At 34.6% G+C, this 23,344-nt stretch overlaps 1 protein-coding gene across 1 annotated transcript in view; it reads right to left on the minus strand.

Moving 5' to 3' along the window:
• The window catches only part of LOC108732432 (probable serine/threonine-protein kinase DDB_G0282963), an 80,482-nt gene extending 60,455 nt beyond the window's left edge, over positions 1–20,027 (minus strand). Inside the window, exons 1-2 of the mRNA XM_025981015.1 lie at positions 19,732–20,027; positions 12,800–13,274 (exon numbers count right to left, since the gene is read on the minus strand). Coding sequence (XP_025836800.1) covers positions 12,800–12,844 — 45 coding nt within the window. The 5' untranslated portion in view covers positions 12,845–13,274; positions 19,732–20,027. The remainder of the gene's footprint in view (positions 1–12,799; positions 13,275–19,731) is intronic.
• Positions 20,028–23,344: the final 3,317 nt, after the last annotated feature.

Raw genomic sequence — 23,344 nt, forward strand, 5'->3', positions numbered from 1 at the left:
CGTGCTGTCAAACCTACACTAGCAAGGAGATCGGGCTGAAACTATAGCTACAAGCTATCCAAGGATGGTACTATAGAATGTCACCTCAAGGTAGGCCTAGTGGCGTCATCTCTTGGTTAGGCCGGAAACTTATCAATCCACCCTCGTATAACCCTTTAAAGGTTTTTTATAACTTATCCTCCTTAAGGGTATCTTAAAAATAAAATGAACCAATATGGGTAGATAGGGAACAGATTCAAATTTTATGATGGAAGAAAAATGATTGCAACAAACGTAAATGTGAATGATCTTATAAGGCATATATGCTAACTCAACTAGTTTTTCATAAGGGTTCCGTTGTTCCTTCAATCTATTTTTAGAAATAATTAGTACCTAATGCAAAATAACTTTCGGCAGGATTTTCTGCCTGTCAAGTAAAATCTGTTTAAAAGGGGTCGAATGATAATAACTATTGTCAACTGAAGTTCATTATTAATTGACTTATTCCGTTTTCTCCCTGCGATTAACAAAACTGTCTTTATCACTTTTCTTCCTGTCAGGCACTTACTTAGTTACCGAAGAAGTTACAGAAACGCGTTTATCATTTCGAACGGAACGCACAGCATTAAAGAGACAGTGTTTCAAAGGAATTTATTGCTTTAAACCTCGGGCATGTTCCAAACGACAAATTCATATGACATATTTTAACTTTCCATATTACTTTACTCCAGTTTACAGCCTCGGGCTATTCTCTTCATGTGTATCTTTTATAAGGCCTCCTTCTTGGAAAATTTAACTTTTTATTAGTAAACCACAGNCCAGCTCCGACAGAACACAGACCAACTTTTACCTGCTGTCTTAACAGCGCGTTTTAGAAAATACTTAAGTATATAAAACTTTATTATTAAATCCCCCTTGAGCGTTGCTTTCATGAAAATTGTCTTAGCTTTCATTTAGATCTTTTATTAAATATGCTAACGACTTTGTCGACCTGAAGAATTACAAATGAGGCATTTCCCCAGGCGAAAATTTTATTGGAAAGACTGGCAAAAATTCAAGCTTTCCCTACTTAGGCGGAATCACAAATAACTTGATAACGTCCTCATACATATATATTCGACGATTTAACTCAATAACAAAGGTTATGCTAAGGAAGACCTACTCAAAATTCCCCTTCATGTGTATCTTTTATAAGGCCTCCTTCTTGGAAAATTTAACTTTTTATTAGTAAACCACAGAAGAAAGAAGAAATAAAAAGTTTTGAAATTGATACCTACTTACGTATTTTTTAGCAGGCAGGTAGCATTTGCCTCGATTAAATATTTTGGTAAAAGAGGCATTAATAAATAATCTTAAATTTTCTCAGCCATGCTTGAATTTTTATACCTAGAAAGAAAGCGACTAATTTAAAATAAGTTTCAACAAATAACAGCTTATAATACTTATCAATAATTAATAGTGACTAGCAAAATTGGTCTTGGTTTTCGTCTTACGAAAATGAGAAAATGTAAGAGCAAGACTGTCTTTATATTAGCAAAATTAAAATCGAGCTGAAACAGTCTTGGTGTCTTTTTGCTCATCGCTAATAATTTATTAGGAGTTCATCAAAATTATTAATAGTAAGATTGATCAAAATATTGATATACTTTAAGTCCTAAGGCTGGTTGGACACGCACCTGCACTCTTTCCTATCCTGAGCTAATTTTCGCCTTTCTCCAAAACTAGAACAATCCAAATCCTTAACTATTTGCGAACAGTAATCTACTCTAGGTCTACCTCTATAGTTTTCAGTTTTCTATCTTTATATCCTCTCTTTCCCTACTTTTTGTTTCTTTGCATACCAGTATTTTTGTTTTACTTTTATTTATTTTCATAAAATACTGTTTTGTCAATACCGCTTCCAGTTTATTTAAACCTATCTCTAACCCCTCGTTCCTAGATGCTAATACTGCTATATCATCTGCAAATATAAGTATACTGATCATTTGCCTCAGTATATCTATCCCTACAGTTGTACTGTCTTTAATGAGGTTGATAGTGTCTTCAATGTATAGATTAAAAAGTAGCGCTTTCAGAGTGCATCCCTGCCTGACTTTCTTCCTAATATTTACTTCTCTAGGTTGCTTTAAGATTACAGAAACTAGCATTGTTTCAGTATATTCGTGACGAATTTCATCATCATAAGGTCGTCAGTCCTAAGACTGGTTGGACACGTACGTCCACTCTTTCCTATCCTGAGCTAAACTTCGCATTTCCCTAAAACTAGAACAACCCACATACTTAGCTATTTGCCAACAGTAATCTAATCTAAGTCTACCTCTATAGTTTTCCGTTTCCTATCTTTATATCCTCTCTTTCTTTACGTTTTCTTTCTTTGCATACCAGTATCTTTGTTTTACTTTTATTTATTTTCATATAATACCGTCTTGTCAATACCGCTTTCATTTTATTTAAAGCTATCTCTAACTCCTCCTTGTTAGATGCTAATACTGCTATATCATCTGGAAATCTAAGCATACTAATCTCTTGCCCCTGTATCTGTCCCTACAGTTGTAGTGTCTTTAATGATGTTGATGGTGTCTTCTATGTATAGATTAAAAGGTAGTGCTTTCAGTGTGCATCCCTGCCCTGGCTCTCATCCTAATATTTACTTCTCTACGTTGCTTTAAGATTACAGAAATTAGAATTGTTTCATCATCATAAGGTCGTCAGTCCTAAGACTGGTCTAGAACAACCCACATCCTTAACTATTTGTAAACAGTAATCTAACCTAGGTCTACCTCTACCCCTCCTAACTCCTGCTTCTGCCTCTTATATGTCTCTGACTAGACCTTCGAATTTAGTCATTAAAATATTATCAGATTCTGTCATTTCTGAACTCTCTGTAGACATATGTACCTATTTCAAGTGTTGTAAGTATTCATGAAATTCGTTACATTCCTTCTCCACTTAATAAGTACTACAACCGCTACGTAACTCAGTTGTTCTTTCCGTTATCCAATCTCGTGATTAATATTGATTATCACCGTTTGCATGTGTTTACAAGAAATAACAGTGATCATTATGTCACACGCTGTATCTCTAACTGTTTCTACCTGAACGACACACCAAGCCACGCCGGCCGCTCCTCGGTCACCTTTCCATCAACTTTCCGCTCCAAAATTGACCGACTGACAAACCACAGTGGAATTGGTCTAACTTGGCTTCGTGGTTATGTTACTGTCTGCGGTTACATTTTTTTCAGCAAAGTTTTGAACCGCTTACATAAGTAAGCACCTATACTACACGAACGTAGATTATTTCGCCAAGTCACCGACCACAATTGGACTCAACTAACAATAATGATGATAATATAATTAACACGCGTGCTAAGTTCACGCCCAGAAAAAGCCGCAACAACAAGTCGCTAATTAATAAATCGAACATTAGTGTTTATTAGATAAACCAGCGGCGGTTCGTCCATAGGAACACACGAATTTTTAAAACTTCGCTAAAGCTTCTTTATTATCGAAGGAATGATACGGCGAAAAAGCTTAAAGTTTACTAAAATCAGTTGCTCTTCTTCACTGACATACAGAGCAAAAATTTACTATTTCTTATCTTCCCGGGATAATCTGTTAGTCTTTCAAAGCGAGACTCGAGTGTCCGTCTCTCTGATGTCGCTGAGAGAGACTGTCGAGAGACTATTAAAAAAACTGTTTAGCGTCTCTGAACGAGAGACTCGAGTTTTTTATAGAGAGATCCTCATTTCGTATCCAGTCTCTGAACGAGAGACTCGAATCTCTGAACGCGATACTCGAATCTCTCAATAAGTGGTGTCTCGATAGACATGGTTAAAATTTGTTTCAGAGATCCCAGTCTCTTTACGAGAGACTCAAGTCTCTCAATTTTTCAGTTTTATTCATTCAGTCTCTCTGTGAGAGACTCGAATCTCTGAATTAAAAATTTTATCGTTCGAGTCTCTCATACAGAAACTGAGAGATTGTGAAAGACTGTGAGAGACGCTCTCAGAGACGCTGAAAGACTATGAAAGACTGTGAGACACTGGAGAGAGCCTGAAAATTTTGTCCAGGGTTAAGTAGGTAATTATACAAGTAATATTAACTAAAACGAACGTCAATATTTATGCGCCGCTGTGTTCGACGTCTTGAGCCTTAATCATACCTTTCCGTCTGTACGCGTCCATGTAAAACGGCACTTACAATTGTTCTGGTAATGTAAGGTGTTTAAGTACTCTTAATTTAAAACGTTGGAAGGTAATATTAACAAGAATAAAAAATATGGAATTGATGGACGAATTGAATTTATCAGTGGCCTAAATCAGTTATTAGGTTTTATTTGTTACTTTTTCTATACGAGATCTGTTCAAAAAGTATCGCGAATTTTGTGTTTTTCAAAAATTATTTATTATTTTGTCCCTTCTACGTAATCCTCACCAGATATTATACACTTGTTCCAACGTTTTTTCCAATCCTCGAAGCACTTCAGAAAATCATTTTTTGTGATTTTGTTCGGCCCCTCCTTCAATATCGTCTCAATCTCCTCAATCGTAGCGTAGCGTCTTCCTTTCACGGGCCTCTTCAGTTTCGGGAACAAGAAAAAACGCCAAATCTGGGGAATACGGTGACTGCGGCATTATTAGTGTGTTGTTTAAGGTCAAAAATTCGCACACATACAACGATGTGTGAGCAGGGGCGTTATCATGGTACAAAAGCCAATTTTTGTTCTTCCACAAATCCGAGCGTTTCTGGCAGATTACTTCGTCCAAATTGCAGAAAACTTGTAAGAAAAGCAGCTGTCAAAAATTGACTTGTAGTAAAAAAAAATTCGTTTCGCCTTGGATTAACGTTATCTATGAGCTCCTTGTAAGTTTGATACCTGTCTAAAGGAAATTGAATGTAAATAAAAACCTACTTATTACCAATAAGCCAAAAAAAAAGTGTTCATGTACTGATTGTTGAACCTGATTTGATTTTACGATTAAAATCGATTAGAAAGTAGGTACCTGATTTTTATGTAACTGCGATATGCGTTAAGAAGAAACGCGTGCCAATTGCGAGATCTAACGGTATATCTAATCATCAAATATTGTAGTTGCAAGCAACACCTTTGCTATTTCGAATAGCGTGTTTATTATTAACGTTGCTGCAAAAACCGACGAAATCTGCGCGGTACAAAACGGTCTTACGTGAAAGTGTTTCTCAATCCAATTCATCAACAATTGCCGGTGGCGTTCTATTCAAAAAAGTTATTACCTTTACCTACCACATTTTAGTTCACGATTGTGAGGAAGCTTTTTAATAACGAAATTAATTTTCCTACTTTACATTTATTGAACATCTCAAACTCATTCGGTTTTAGAATAATAAGTGCCTATCCACACGAAAACGTTTTAATTAAATGACCCAAATAACTTTAGGAAAATGGAGAAGATGAAACAATAACCATCAGTTATTTTTACGTATGTGTATTATTCTCTAATGTTGAAAATCTAACTAGGCGATTGTGTTAGGCGTTAAAATTGAAATAATGCGTTCATTTAAAGAATGAAATAATCCAAAAGCTTTTTGATGGACTCTAAAAGTAATTAGAGATGGAGAACAATTGACTTTTTGTGTTATATCATTGCTAATTGTTACGCTAGAAGTAAAAGACGAAAAAAAATGTAGTTGGAATAAACCGTTTTGTCTGGTTTGGTAGAAAATAACTCTACGAGGGTGGATTGATAAGTTTCCGGCCTAACCAAGAGATGACGCCACTAGGCCTACCTTGAGGTGACATTCTATAGTACCATCCTTGGATAGCTTGTAGCTATAGTTTCAGCCCGATCTCCTTGCTAGTGTAGGTTTGACAGCACGCTGAACAAGACGCCTCTGTGGTTTTCGTAAAAATGGAAAAGCAGGAAAATCNAGTATATAAAACTTTATTATTAAATCCCCCTTGAGCGTTGCTTTCATGAAAATTGTCTTAGCTTTCATTTAGATCTTTTATTAAATATGCTAACGACTTTGTCGACCTGAAGAATTACAAATGAGGCATTTCCCCAGGCGAAAATTTTATTGGAAAGACTGGCAAAAATTCAAGCTTTCCCTACTTAGGCGGAATCACAAATAACTTGATAACGTCCTCATACATATATATTCGACGATTTAACTCAATAACAAAGGTTATGCTAAGGAAGACCTACTCAAAATTCCCTTCTGGCAAGATACCTACTACAAATTTATTTACTTTAACAACAGAAAAGATTCAGAATAACTGATCATTAAAAGCTCATTATCAGCGTATTGCGAATAAATGAGCTTTACGACTAAAATAAATCTACTTAGTAAATAAATGAATCAGCTCAGTGCATCATATTAAACCCTTGTTACACGGCGCGTAACGGGTGTGGCGCGGCCTGGAGCGTATAGGTGCGTCCTAGCGGTTTCTTTGACTTCCTTTCACTGCAGCGGCGGGGAGCGCATGGAACGCCGATCCACGTCCATGCGTCGCGCCGCGTGAGAGGGCCTTCATATTGATCCTTTAAAGCCCCTGTTACATGCCGCGTGGATTGCCAATCCTAGCGGTTTCTTTAACTACTTTTCACGGTGGCGTTGGGCGCGTGGAACGCCGATCCATGCTCCATGCGCCGTGTAACATGACCTTTATATTGACTCTTTGAAGCACCTGTTACACGGCGCGTGAACTGCTAATCTATATTCCTTTCAACGGGTTCGGTGAAGCCTAAAGAGGACAGGTGCGTTCTAGCGATTTCTCTAACTACTTTTCATGATAACGGTGGGCGCGTGGAATGCCGATCCACGGTCCACGCGTCGGATAATATGGCGTTATTACTTCGACAATTATTCCTAAAGAACTTATAATATTTAATGCTCTAAGAGAGCTATTTATTTTTAAAACGTTAAATTATTAAAATAATTCTAAATTTAAAACTCTCATTTTAATATGCAGGTCTACCTGTGGGAGGAGATTATGTTGAGAAATAAAAAAAAAAAATTTTTAAAAACCTTGTTTTTCTTGGTCAGGCCGGAAACTTATCAATCCACCCTCGTAAAAGTTAAAGATCACTGTTCATGTAATCAACATTTGGCATGAGAGATTGTTATTTATTACTTATACGTTGCACACATTTTAGAAACTGCTTACTACTATACAACAAGTTACAAGCTTGGTGCAGGTGAATGTCCCCAAGATATTTGTCTTTAGTTGATGAAATAGTTAGATATAATGGAGGCGAATGAATTCAGCCATTGGCTTACATAAGCTGTGACATCCACGACCGAATATTTAATCTTTTACTCATTAATTAAACTATTTCTACATCTCTTAAACTGTACTCAGGTTTATGAACCTGTTTGTCAAATAAATTCTAATTAGTTTTTAATGTACTAAAGTATTTGAAACATTTCTAATGACAGGCATGTTAAATTTATCTTTGATAAATGCAACTAAGTAACACAAGAGGCTGATAGTTGTATCTAGGGTTGCCACCTTTTCAGGCTTTACATAAAGTATTTCTCGACTAAAAGGTTAAAAAAAAAGTACTCGACATAAAAATAAAGTATTTTATTTTTTGTTTTTAAAAACACATTTTTTGTTACACCTAGCAGCCAGTAACAAATTGCTGTCGCTCTTAAATACATTAATAGCCTCTAAACATGGCAAACAAAGATTTAAGTAAACTAAAAGTTCATTTNTATTTATTTTTAAAACGTTAAATTATTAAAATAATTCTAAATTTAAAACTCTCATTTTAATATGCAGGTCTACCTGTGTCCCTTTTAACTCCTGTTACATCTACTATAAAATGTCTGTAGTACCTGAGAATGTGTCGAACAACAACATAACAGATTTGCATTCTGTAAAGTGAAATATTTTCCACAACAGAGATGCGACATACTGCAAGATTACCTATTATTGTCATCTATAGGTGTCAAGTATGCGCTGAATCTTCTTTTTATATAGGTACATGCTTGTATAAATAATGAACCGGATCTGTAAAGCAGATTGAATCAACGCATTCCTGGCCGCTCCTTGATTCTGATGCATAAGTAATTGGTTGATTTCTACCTCAAGATATTAATTAACCTTCTGGTTTTGGATTTTATCGTTTATCGGTGATATTATTGTAACTAAAACGCATAAAGACCTACTACAATTTTCGATAAATACCTGACAGCAATTTATTAACTGATACAGAACCACTGACCTTTAACTAAGCGAACAAATGATTAATAACGTTAGAAATGGAACTAATTAATCATAAACCAGTTGTTCCTATTTATTATTTTCTATTGAGCTATCAGGAAAAGTTGTTTGAAAATTATTTTAGGAGTAAACTAAACAAAACATCATTATCATAAGGTCGTCAGTCTTAAGACTGGTTAGACACGCACATCCCACATCCTTAACTATTTGTGAACAATAATCTAATCTAGGTCTACCTCTGCTCCTCTTAACTTCTGTTTCTGCCTCTAATATGTTTCTGACTGGATCTTCATGCCTCAGAAGGTGTCCTACCAACCTATCTCGCCTATTTCTAATTGACTTTCATAGTCCTCTGTTCTCCTATTCTTTCTGATATCTCTTCATTTCTAACCTTCTCTATCCACGGAATCCTCATCATTCGCATAAAGTATTCTCAAGCTATGTCCTTAAACTTTCCTACAACTTTGTAATAAGAATGGAATAAGTTCTTAGTATTTAAAATTACCAGTCTTAGATTGCAGTTTTAATATTGTCTGATCTCATCATATGAAGTTACAGCAGTATGTTTTCACAAATATTCTAATCGTAAAATTGTTATCTGTTACTTAAAATAAAGGCCACCAGGTGGAGTACTACACTCTCTTTTCTATTGCCACAAAAACTTACATAAATCTAAAGTAAAAATTAATTACCAGTAATAATTAATAACTATCTATCCTATAATCAGCACTAAGCATAATGATAAACTGTATACAATACATTAACACTAACTAGGTATCCACAAATTTCTATATCACCGTTAATATCTATTTCCACTTCATAATGAGGCATTTAGTGATAAAATAAAATACAAGGTACGCCATTATTTCCGCAATTTAATGCTTAATTTTTTCATGTAAATACGTTAGAATTTACAGTAATTATTTAATAACTGAATAATTACTTTAAGTGTAAATAGATGTGTAGGTACAATTAAAAAGATAATGGCCTTTTAAAAAAATGCTCGATAACAGATCAATAATATAAACGAAATTGAATTTCAATAGCTTTGATAAGGTTTAGAATTACCGTTTTCGATTTTTACGTGTATGTTTGTATAATTTCCTAGTAAGTATATATAAATATGCTAATTAGTAGTATTATTGCGTAGGTACATATTAAGTAATGACTACAAACAAACGATTATTAGCATTCATAAAAGTGTTTTATGGTTTGAAGTGATGCTCCACTCTGACATATGCTTTTCCGAAAACTCGTATTTGGTATTAAGTTGTAACGGTAATCAGTCGGTAATTCCCCGAAAATTATTGTATGGACCTATAACCGAACTTATAATTTCATTATCTAAGTGAAGATAGATACTTCTAAAATGTTATTACCACTCTAATAATCATAAAATAAAAATCGTTTATGAGAAGACGTAAATTAATTTTTTAGATGGGTGTTTATCACAGTAACTTCTACTCAATAGTTAATAATATTTTTGTTATTTTTGTTATTTTTATATTTTTTACATTTACAATTTGGCTTTCTTTTACAAAGTATAAAAACGTCTAAATTATAATTAAATACTGGTACATTCATGTTCGTTTATTCTTACATTTAGAGCTTGACCGCTTTGTCCTACGTATTTATCTGTTAGTCTGAGTATAGCTTCATACATATATGCGACAATAAATATTTTTGCTAGGGGAAATTTTTTCATAAATTCCGGGGTATTTATATCCCTTCTGCGAACGTGGGACTGACATAAGCAAATTAAATAATTACTAATTTCATCAATTATATTTTAATTAATTCTTATCTCATTAGATGAAAACGTAATAAGGACTAATTTGAAATATTCAACGAACCTTGCCAGTTCGTTGCGTAATGTGCCAATTATTATATTTCTAATAAACGCGTAGGCATAGAAGAAGAATTCCTATTGTGCTCACGGTTAGACATACGTGCATTTGTACATACGTATATTTTTCTATGTATTCGTACGAGTATATAAGCGAACATGATCATAAAAAAAAAAACACGAGGAAGAAGTGAAAGGGTCTCATTAACGCTGCGCATTGGAATGTTAAGATTCATAATTTATATGAAGAACTGAAGTCGGTATGATGTTTATGTGGTAATTAAAACCATTTTCTCGAAAGTTTGTGGGTTATTAAAAATTAATGACATTTTTTTGGGTGTACCACATCAAGTTTAGATCGTAATCCACCAACGAAAGGAAAAATATAATGAACAAGTTGTACTTTTATTATATGAGAACCCATAGGCGACTGTAGGTAATACAAAAATTTTTGTAAACAACAATATTAAATTAACAGAGTATATTCAGTGGCGTGTACATTACTTTTTTTGTGATAGTACAATAATAGATACTAGAGATCCACAGGATATTATTTTGCCGGGTACAGGATAATCATTAAATTCATCAACGTCCCAAACCACTTTAAGTCCCGTTCAAAAAGCCGTTAAAAAATTAAATTTTAATTCTTGGTTGGCAGATTTTCAATGAGAGGGCGTCATTATCTGGTACCCGGCCGAATCCAAACCCGGTACCCGGCCCATCTCTAATAATGATCGAGTTTCCATATTGACTAAAAGCTTCTTTGGTTCAATATCATTTTTATTGAAGTGAAACTTCTTTATCGACGGTGGAAAGGAAATTTACTAAGGTATAAAACAGAAAAATGTAACGTCACGCGTCACAGCGTTACGCGCCTGGTGGATATATCCAAAAGGAGCCATTTTAACGAGCTTTAGAAGCTAACCTGCTAGTAACAATCAATAATCCGATAATAAAATTGACATTTCGACAAATTGTCGGCAGATCGCGCCTCCACTGTACTCTATGTATTACATACGTGTTTGTGACTGTTTGTTTTGGTTTGTAATTACTCTCTGCAGTTTTGTATGGTTTAAGCGTAACTAAACTAAAACTAAACAGTATATACTACTATAATATACAATCTAAGGAAGATTCACTTCTTGCGAGTGCAGGTGGGTACACTAATACACGCTCGTCTTTTTTTTTTATTTTTTTACAATTAAGATTAAAGAAATTACAATACGTAATATATAGTAATAAAAAACTTGATGTAACTTAAGTAGCAAGTAATTTTTACCAGCAACCGTTTGAGCCTGATTTATGGCGCTTTAAAAAAAAAATAATTATTATAGAAAGCTACACGTCCCTACTCCGGTGAGCCTCGTGACGGGTTGAACAAACAATAACAAAGCGCTTCCTCTTTTTTTAAGTCGATTATAACCATTTATCAAATATTTTGCGTACGCGTCATTTCACGGCGCACGTAACAGATTATCCGATAAATGAAAGTCGGATTTACATATTTGCACTGTGATATAATTGAAGTTTGGTTTGTTCCGCTTGTTTACTCAATCGATGCTTATTATTTGTTTTTCCTGGTGACAGGTGAAAATTATGAAATTTCCCGTTTTTCTTCTTGATTATGTAACCGTCGAAATGGTGTATACCTGTTGGAATTCCATGAATTCCAAAGACTTATTTCTACATTGCGGAATTAAGTGAGTTTAATCGCAGGAATTACCGACTGTGCATAAATTTCTGCGCATGCGCATTACATTCAGAAATACTGACAGTAAATTTAAGTAAACGTTTATTGTGAAATATTAAATAATTAACAAGAATGACAGTAAGCATTTGTAATGAATTTAGCTTATTAAAATATCATATCATCAATTAAATAATATAATAAACATCAGTGCTGTAGTTCGAATTAAGACAACGATCAATCCAATTACCATGCGTTGGTAATTAAAGGCGAAGTAAAAGTAAATGCTCTAATTACTAGGTTATCTATGTATAATAATGAGTTTATGTGACTAATAAGTATCTACACTCGCCAGAATTTTCGATCAAATATCTACTTAATAGATAATTAAACTGTTATGTAACGAGCTCGAAAAACGTTTTCGATAAAAATATTTAATTACCAAATCTTCCCTGATGGTATCTTTTCAACGAAATATTTAGTAATTATATGAACTAACTATCTATACCTATTGTACAAATAACTAGAAAAGTAAAAACTAAATGGCCTTAATAAATTTCCAATCAATTTTAAATGATTTTGACTTCGAAATCCCTAAAAATTTTAAGGCCCCAAAGTACCCACCTATATGGAAACAAAATCACATTAAGCAAAGAATGTACTATCACTTCCTTTGTTTTTGTACTTTGTAGTAATTAACTTTAATTAGTCATATAAGGAGATCAATGACTTCGGAAAAGCATTCTTCAAGTAACAAAAGGAAAACATTTCAAAAGCGTTTCAATATCGGAAAAAATGTAATAAGGAACTTTTAAAAATTCTACGGAAGAAATCAAAAATAATTTTTATTAGAAAACTGCACTTTTCAATACATTTTCCCTACATCGGTGATTATATTGATAATAAATCGACAAGTAATCTTAAAAAGCCTTCTAAGAATCTTAAAACAGACAAATATCAAGTCATGTCTACAAACATGCCAGCAGTAAAATTATGAACAAAAATGTAAATAATCAACTCATAACTTATATTAATTGCATTTAATAATCAATTAAACGCTTTATTCAAAATCTTACCTTGTATATTCCATCAACCAATTTGATTAATTCTTCGGTCTCCATTCTTCCGATGTATTTAAACTTTTGCAATGTTGAAAAGCACAAATGGCAAGTTCTGTATCAATTACTTCAACTGTAGCGCATCCTAAACGTCACGAATGCACGCCGTGTAAATTAAACAATGTTAATTAACCGTGTTTCGCGGATTACGTGTAGACACAGCACTAGGAAGTAATACGCGTAAGTAAGATAGCAAATGTGAAAGGAAGGAAGGAGGAAATAACAAGTGAACGAAGAGTAGATAGACTAGTCGGCACATGCGGCAGCAAGCACCTTTTGGACACGCTGTGCTGTTCTTGATCCGTGTTTCTACTCTCTTGTTCTTTTTCTATGGGCTCATGAAGCGGTGATAATGAAGACAATGCCGCTCCGAGAGAATTTAATTAAAGTTCGCAGGAGTCGAATGTATTATTCCAGAAATGCACGCTCAGATCTGAAACAAATTAATTGTTTTAACGTTTGATCTACGTACAGAGCTGCTATGCAGGTGTAGGTACTAAGCTAAGCTTAAATTAGTTCAGAGTTGATCCTGTTTACCGAAGGATTAAACAGGAATTATTAGGTATTCGTTTTACTGTCTCGTAATTTCATTTTCACCACAACTATTACACCAGGATTGCATTTAGGACTGTTACGGTGTCGTAAAAATGAAAAATAAAACAATAAAAGAAAAAAAATAATTCGAAGTGGTCTGTATTCTGTCGAACTGCCAGACGCGGATCGCGATTTCGATCTTTTTGGATCTCATCAGCGCGTCGCAGGCAGCTCCGACTGAACACAGACAAACTTTTACCTGCTGTCTTAACAGCGCGTTTTAGAAAATACCACAAATGGCGCGGTAAACGCCATCTGTAGCACGATGCTACATTTTAGGATTACGTATGCTCCAACAAGGTCCACTTGTGTGGATATCTACTTGCGAAAAACGAATCCCGGCGTAGCCAACCTCAACGTGATAGACACGTTACCATAATCGAATAAAATAATTCAAAGTGGTCTGTATTCTATCGGAACTGCCAGACGCGGATCGCGATTTCGATCTTTTTGGATCTCATCAGCATTTCGACAGAATACAGACCACTTCGAATTATTTTATTCCATTAAGCTAACGTGCCTATCACGTTGAGGTTGGTTACGCCGGGATTCGTTTTCCGCAAGTAGATATCCACACAAGTGGACCTTGTAGTAGCATACGTAACCTTAAAATGTAGTATCGTGCTACAGATGGCGTTTACTACGCCGTTTGCGGCATTTTTTGAAACGCACCAATAAAAGAGAAGTTCATAAATATTTGCATTTAGGTTTTCCTTCAACCAAAATTAATTTCCACTGAACTTGTAACTTGTTACACTTTCCTTACGGGAAAAATTATAATATATATATATATATGTAGTAGACACTTTCATTTGTTATCAAGACGAGTTGACATTAGAAAACTGTACATGAAAGTGTAAAATAGTAATGAAAGTAGAATGTAACATTTTCCGGCACCGTTATATTTCTATGGTAAATATTCATCATTGGAATTGTTAATTTCACATTCCACCACAGTTGCCGTAATAAACGGGAAAATGCTTATCGGAAAAGTTATTTATACAACTGAAGAAGAAAGAAGAGCTAAACAGCTATTTGTATTCAGTTCTGAAAGACAATAAACACTTGGATAATTTCCGCATATCTTTTTTTCGCTTCCAATGTAAACCACAACGAGAAAATTTTTCTGTTTGTCATTTAAGTAGCAGTCACTTGACAAGTTTCCATAAGAAAGCTTCCTGATGATAAAACTGTTTTCCGCAATGGTATTAACGATGCACACGAATCTATTACGTTGAATACGAACAAAACGTAGCTATTGTATATGATTCTGGAAACGTTCAATTAGGAAATGAGGGGGAATTGCTATTATGAGAAAACCCATCGTGCATACTACTTTCAGATATGTTTTATCTGTAACATATGCATTTGGACTGAACAAAATAATTCGAAGTGGTCTGTATTCTGTCGAAACTGCCAGACGCGGATCGCGATTTCGATCTTTTTGGATCTCATCAGCGCGTCGCAGACAACTCCGACAGAACACAGACCAACTTTTACCTGCTGTCTTAACAGTGCGTTTTAGAAAATACTACAAATGGCGCAGTAAACGCCATCTGTAGCACGATGCTACATTTTAGGATTACGTATGCTCCAACAAGGTCCACTTGTGTGGATATCTACTTGCTGAAAACGAATCCCGGCGTAGCCAACCTCAACGTGATAGGCACGTTACCTTAATCAAACAAAATAATTCGAAGTGGTCTGTATTCTGTCGAAACTGCCAGACGCGGATCGCGATTTCGATCTTTTTGGATCTCATCAGCGCGTCGCAGGCAGCTCCGACAGAACACAGACCAACCTTTACCTGCTGTCTTAACAGCGCGTTTTAGAAAATACTACAAATGGCGTGGTGAGCGCCATCTGTAGTACGATGCTACATTTTAGGATTACGTATGCTCCAGCAAGATCCATTTAAAAATATGGATATCTACTTGCTGAAACGAATCCCGGCGTAGCTCCCCTCAACGTGATAGGCACGTCACCATAATCGAACAAAATAATTCGAAGTGGTCTGTATTCTGTCGAAACTGCCAGACGCGGGTCGCGATTTCGATCTTTTTGGATCTCATCAGCGCGTAGCGGGCAGCTCCGACAGAACACAGACCAACCTTTACCTGCTGTCTTAACAGCGCGTTTTAGAAAATACTACAAATGGCGTGGTGAGCGCCATCTGTAGGATTAGCAACAATCTGTAGTGAGTAAGTTTTCTTCTACTGTAGTAGTGTTAAAATTCATTACTAATTCTAATTTCAATTATACGTAATAAACTGTATATTTTGCATGAATCATGATGCAGTACACATGATGCTTTCATAATATTGGCATGTCAGTTAGTAATATCTGAGTATATATAGATTTCTAATATGAATCTCTTTTCTATTAGCATACTTTGTAAATTTGTGACTAATTCGAATTTCAATTATACTTAATTAATTATGTTACGTATGGCTCTTTAAAGAAGAAGCCCCTTAAAAACCGGCATGTCATTTAGTGATATCCAATGATATCCCGAGATAAAAATGTTCAGTCTTTCAGAGTCTCTGAAAGCGAGACTAGAGTCATCGAGTCTCTCTGGTGTCGCTGAGAGAGACTGTCGAGAGACTGTCAAAAAAACTGTTTAGCGTCTCTGAACGAGAGATTCGAGTCGCTCATAGAGAGATCCTCATTTCGCATACAGTCTCTAAACGAGAGACTCGAATCTCTGAACGAGAGACTAGAACCTCTCGATAAGCGGTGTCTCGATAGACATGCTTAAAATTTTTTAAGTGCAACATATTTCAAAGATTTCAGTCTTTCCAGGAGAGACTCGAGTCTCTCAATTTTTCAGTTTTATTAATTCAGTCTCTCTGTGAGAGACTCGAATCTCTGAGTTAACGATTTTATCGTTCGAGTCTAGGCAATAACTGAGAGACTGTGAAAGACTGTGAGAGACGCTCTCAAAGACCCTGAAAGACTCTGGGAGACTGGAGAGAGACTGAAAATTTTTGTCTAGCGATGTAGGATGATTTATCATTTAACGTGTGGATTTATTATTAATTCTAATTTTAATTACCTATGATGGATTATCAAATTATACTCACGACTCTTATAAAACGGGAATGTCAATTACTAAGACTTGACGAATGATGCTTGTCAACTGGTTACTAAATCTAGTTTGACTTACATCTGATGATGTGTTACATCACGTTTGACTATTAAAATATGATGCTACTGTACATTTACCATGTTAAATAGTAATGTTTGTCAATAGCAACAGTAATTTTTATGATGGTTTTATAATAGTAGCATGAGGATTTGTTATTAATTCTAATTTCAAATATCTATACCTAATGGATTATATCACGAATGACTAATGTAACCTAATGTCCGCTATAACAGTGGCATGTCAATTAGTAATATATATGATGAAAACAAAATGGTTTTTAAGCTAGCTTCTTTTAATATAATAACAAATAGATTTATGTAACCTCAGCTATACCTTTTGGATTAAATCATGCATTACTCATTCAACTTATCCTTTATTATAAAACTAACATGTCAGTTAGTAATATTTGACGATGTCTAGATGATTTTTAAGTTAGTTTTCTGATACTACAGTAGGTAACTTATGAATTGAATCCGGTATGATTCTTTAGAAATTGTGTTTTAATAAAAACCTGTGTTAATTTGTAACTTTTAAACGACTTCTGATATTTTTGTTTAAGAATATGGCATGTACTCATACTAATTGGGACTAAATCTAATGGATTGTAACATACCCTTTGGATTGCTTTATAGAATACCTACTGGTTGATATCATAGAGAATATTTTTTCACTTGTACCACTACAAACTATGTATTGCGTACTAAAACTTACCGTTCAACTAGAAAATCAAGAACATACTGAGCAGATTTTGGATTAGTAACAACCACTCGTTGAAACTGGTGGTGTTACTGTTAATTTGTAGTATTTAACCATGTTGTACATATATATGTACATGTACACACATATGTACAGGAATAAATAAATGTTAAGAGGCAGTCCACGTTTGGTCGAAGAAAATTTATTCCATAATTTGAAATGCAGATGTTGTAAATAGAGCGGTTATAAGCTGAGGTTCGCTAGATGGATGTAATCGTTGTTCCTCTTATTACGTGTGACTTCGTTTTGTGCATTATCTTTCGTTTTTATATTTACGGAGAGTGGGCATCGCTGACAGCATTTTAAAATATTCCAATTAAAAAAGTACAAGGTAATTGCCGAGTCTGCCACTACGGCCGTTCTACGTACCACACTAATTCCACATGCGAATTGTAAATCAACTATTTGCTTTAATTAATTAATGTTGTATATGAAGAACTCCTAATGTAAGGAGATGTAACGTAAATTGTACAGATAAATAGTTTTTGAATCGGAACAGTTACGACCAAGAGCAAAATTAATCCTATTGACCTGATTTCTATTAGTAATTAGATTAATTGGATTAAACTTGACGCCAAACTAACGAGTTATTAACGGAATTTTTCTTATTATTCATTTGAATATTAGACGGTCGATCGCTTTTACACAAGCGGAAATGATAATCCATTAAAAAAAGTTCACACAAAGGAATAAATAATTTGGAAAAACGGACAGACAGACACATGAGGGGCTCTATAAGGGTTCCGTTGTTCTTTCGGACGTACCGAACCCTAACCCGAGAACCAACTTAACATTGTCGTCGAGAAAACATTTTTGTTTTGTTGAAGAATTTACCACATTATGTTCAGACCACAAACTTTTTATTAATTTTCCTGAAGTCTATAAGTAAAGAACATTTTTTCATAATTTTTCAAAATTTTAGGTTCAGTAGTTTCGGAGATACGGGGGGGAATTCTCAACTTTCATCTATTTTGTTAAATAACATTAAAATTATTTATTTTAAAATTATAAAAATTGTATTTGAGGCCCTTACAACAAGCCCTTTTATTTGATGTGTCACACGGTACAGTCTGTAAAACATTTTTTTTTTAAATTTCGTATTGGCCCCCCAAAAATGACCCCTATATTCAAAACTAATTTATTTACGTTATGCGTCAGTGTTTGGATCACAGAAATTCATAGATGTATTAAATTTCATCTTAATCCGTCCAGCCGATTCGGAGCAAATTGACTATGACAGACGGACAGACAGACACATGAGTGATCCTGTAAGGGTTCAGTTTTTCATTCGAACGTACGGTACCCTAAAAACGGATTCTTTTCCGTTGAGGAAACAGAATTTTTGACCAAATAAAGGAAACTATTTGACTCTTAACTCTGTCTGTCTGTCTCTCTGTTTAAAGGTAGAATAGAACAGGTTTTAAGGGTCCATAACCAAACAAAAAAGAATACAGGGTATGCTTTCTGGTTTAATAAAGGTATAATGAATAACCAACCTTTTAATCTTGTTAAAATTGTTGTCCTTGTTACTGTTCAAATATCTAAATTTTTCTACTGATTTTCAGTGATGAACAAACAAATTTCTGCTAATATAACTTCATATAATGGCGCTAATGAATCTATTAGGTAATATCCTTTTTAGGAACTACTGATAATAAACTAGGAAATACCATTACATTTTATAGTGTAAGTTTGAGGTTCATCGATGTATTTTTAAGGTGAGGTAGGAAATACACTGTAGGTATCTATTTGTAGTAAACTGTCTCAGGTAAAGTGCCAAAATTCTTTTGGGTACCGTTAAAGACAACTGTTGCTGATTACACATTCTTCCAAGAATAGAAATAGTTTTCAATATAAGATAACAAAGTATGTACAATTAGATATAATGGGTTCACTTCCGCCCGGGACGAATCACCCCTGGGACTAATCGTAAAACTCCTTGATAACGGAATGGAAGCAATGTAAAGATACTATTCAAAAATACAATAGATAAAACCACCTTCACCAGAATGGCACCATAAAAATGTTTCGTTTTCCAGAATTTCGTTTAGTTCGTGAAAGAATCATTTTAAAAGTCTGGTTATCAGAAAATAAAATCTTGTTTCTAATTGTTGCTCAAAAAAAAAACTGAAATTCGCACTTGGCCACCAGTTTTATTTCTAAAGAAAATGGTAAGCCCGGCAATTCTGTCAATACGACAGATACAATAAGTATTAATGCATGCAAAGTATTGTAAGACTAAACCTAGAAAGTGCTTAGAGAATATCTACCATCAAGTTCCAAAGAATGGACTTCTTCAAACGTGTCTTATCAAAAAGATCATAAATATTTTCGCCTTACTGACGATATACTTAAGACAACTGAGACCAGAAACCGTTTAGCGCATTCCTACCTTTCACTTGTACGCTTGCACGCAAAATTATTCCAGTTAATTGGAAGGCACAACGGTCTGCGATCAACCAAAATTACCAAAATCACTGTCTGATTACTATTTATTAAACTTCTGATTTATTTTCCTACAAGAGGAAGCGACCGTCACTTAAAAAGGAAAATGATACCGATCCGCAAACACGAATTAAGATCGATACGAATTGCAATATCGCAATGATTGATACTGATCGTGAGAAACAAAACAGTCCATTGGTTCTATGAACAACCGACGACAGGATACACCGAAGAAACTTCGTATACTGAAAGATCTTTACTTTACTTTTCCATCTACATAGACTGTGTCAAGGTGATCCTACTACAAACAGCTAAACGCGGACTTGCAAAACCACTTTCCCTTGTATGTTTGTGGTGGAATTGTGGATTTGCTGCGAGCTATCGAAAGATACGTTTTACGTACGGTCGGTTGGTCGTATGTAAATCCGTCCGAGAAGTTTCCAACGGTGACCTGAGCCGCCGTTCCTATAGCTAAAGCGCGAAAAAACTTCCGGCATTGTGCGATGTTCATAACGGCAACGTCTTCAACAACAACAGCAGCAGCAGCAGCGCGAAAAGTTATTTAATGGATTGTTGTATCCTTTAAGCAACTTCCTTATTTATTTTCCAATGTGAGAACAAAGCGAATGGCGATGATGAAACAGCATCGATGCAGCGCAGCATGAAGGATTTTAACCACGCCGAGTCAATTTAGGAAGGCGAAGTACGGAATCAATAAATTTGGTGGGCTCAAGAAAAGCCATTCTATTATCTTGCTAATGTCGACTATCATTAAAATAAAAGGATAAAAAACGAGTTAGCTTTAAAGGAAGTGAAGGAAGTAGAAGAAGGTGGGAAAAGCTTCCCCTCGATGGGGACAGTCAAAAGAAAAAGAAATCATATTTTAAGTTTATTCTACAAACATGCCTATGATAAATCGAAAGGTAGAAAAAGGATACAGACGAAGGGGTGCAGGAAAAAAGTTACTAAAATAACCCCTAAAGGACGGTATAAAAAATATTCTGTACAGTAGGGTCACTTCAACCATCTTCGTATATAGCTGTTCAACATAGATACATAAGGTTGATTTATGACCGCCTGCAAAAACGCCGGCATTTTACATTAAATCAAATGAGTGTCCCTGCTGTATAGAAAATCATTATAAGTACAGTGGGTTACGCTTTCCGAGTTTGAATGGTTAAGGAATTGTCAATTGCAATCAAAATCCTTTTTGGACGGTATTAGGAAGCCCCAGCTAAATCAAAAAACCAATTTTTATAAGTTTATAACCATGTAGGTATTATTTTTTGATAAAAGCTTTTTAATTATATTCGTCAAACAAGAATGTTTCTAACACAAAAGCTTGCCGATTTTATCAAAATTTCGAAATTTTGATTAATAAAACCCACAGGTATATCATCAAGGTAAATATTTACTACTAGCGTGATCATACAGTACCTACAATAACTATTGTTGTACAAAGATGGAGTTTTATGCTTTTTCCATGGTCGTCTACTACCCAGTGGTTCAACAACTCTGAAACAATTTATGTACACATATAGGAAGTTATGATAATAAATTGTCTTCGATAGGGATCTTTCAGTCTATATGTTTCGACATAATGCCTACAACTGGTTTCAATAATAACTATTAACTTCAGGAATCAGTTTTTAAATTCCGTTTACCTACGCTTTCTTTGGATGAAAGAAAATTACAAAATCGAATTCCAATGAAGGTATGAAAGATATAGAAAAGATTATTAAAAAGTAATAAGTTATCGACAGGGCTCAAACTCGCAGAATATGGGATTACTGAATACATATAAATCCAATCTATGTCATTCGCAGTCTTTCCAGGAATATTATATCTTTATTTTTCTATTTTTATCCCAGACGTAGTTTTTTGCTTTATAATTTATATTTCGTCTATTCAAAATACACGCATTAAATGTGTTCAATTTACACACTTTTCGCGTATTAATAATTAACACGTTTTAAACGTGTAAAAAGTGTTTACACGATTTTGCACATCAAGTGCATGTTTAAATCACACCTTACCAATACCTTGGGTAATTCTGGAATGTGCCTCGAGATAAAAATGTTCAGTCTCTCAGAGTCTCTGATAGCGAGACTCGAGTCTCCGTCTCTAAATCGAGTCTCACTGGTGTCGCTGAGAGAGACTGTCAAGAGACTGTCAAAAAAACTGTTTAGCATCTCTGAAGGAGAGACTCGAGTCGCTCATAAAGAGATCCTCATTTCGTATCCAGTCTCTGAGCGAGAGACCCGAATCTCTGAACGAGAGACTCGAATCTCTCAATAACTGATGTCTCGATAGACATGATTAAACTTTTCTAAGTTCAACATATTTCAGAGATCCCAGTCTTTCTACGAGAGACGCTCTCAGAAACGCTGAAAGACTCTGAAATACTCGGTGAGACTGGAGAGAGACTGAAAATAATTTTTGTCTAGGGTCCTTAATGGTTATTTTTGCCTAATAGCATCGAACGAAGAGTCATCAATTTTTTATTTCTTATTATTCTTGTGTGTGCTACCAAATAGGTTGCGTTTTTAAAATGTTGCATTAATTAGTATTAAGAGAAATGTATATGGTGCATTAAAAAGCATCTTTCATTCTTTTGAATGCAGCCCTTTTTGTGGCATCAAAATAGAACATGACGCTAATAAGGCATCAAATAGACAAATAGAAAAGTATTCTATACAAAAATCTGAAATACTATCCGTGGCTTTGAATAATTACATCCTCATTATTTCTGGAATTTATAAAGTCAAGCTTTTCTCAGGGTACCATCAAAACACAAACTTTCTCTCATTCATTTTTTTTTTGCTTCTAATAAAAGAAAAACTAATAGCACGAAAAATTCATAGTGAACAATAAAATACAAATATATTGTCATTTTCTGATGATACATGAAACTCAGAATGTTTTCCAAGTCTGACTTACGTATATTGTATTTCAAAGGCAGTTTTTTTAATAGAAAGTTCAATTCAATCCTTGAAACTGCATTCCTAATTAATGTTTCTTTTAACTGATAAAACTCGTTAGACAATTGCGGTGATTATCATGAACCATTCGCTGTATATCATAGCAGAAGCTTTAGAACATTAAACACCATTTATTCACTCCCATTCCAAAGGAAAATAAGCTACCCAATCCGTTGATTTTCTTCTAAATATTTGTGAAAACTTACGTTAGTTTGATCAGACAAGAACAAGATATGAAAAAACTTGTATATACTCCCAAACCTTCTGTCTAATAGCAGGAATCACTTCCGCATACTATAAAAGCATTTAAGAATAAATTTAATTACATTTGCTTCTATTCTATCACCTATATGGTCAGAGATACCTATTACGCTTGCTGTGCCATCTAAGTAATTTTCCAAACTATAGCTACGGTGAATATTTGAATACCATTAACATCATTTTCTTTCTTTCTCCATTTGCAGTAATTACTGCTAGGAAGTTAGTCATGATGACGCAATTTTTACATAATAGAATAATGACTAAAAATAGTATCTATTCATATACTTAATAGAAATGTTCACATTCCACCACAGTTGC

This window comes from Agrilus planipennis, unplaced genomic scaffold (genome assembly GCF_000699045.2).
Source record: "Agrilus planipennis isolate EAB-ADULT unplaced genomic scaffold, Apla_2.0 scaffold10, whole genome shotgun sequence".
Taxonomy (NCBI): Eukaryota; Metazoa; Arthropoda; class Insecta; order Coleoptera; family Buprestidae; genus Agrilus; species Agrilus planipennis.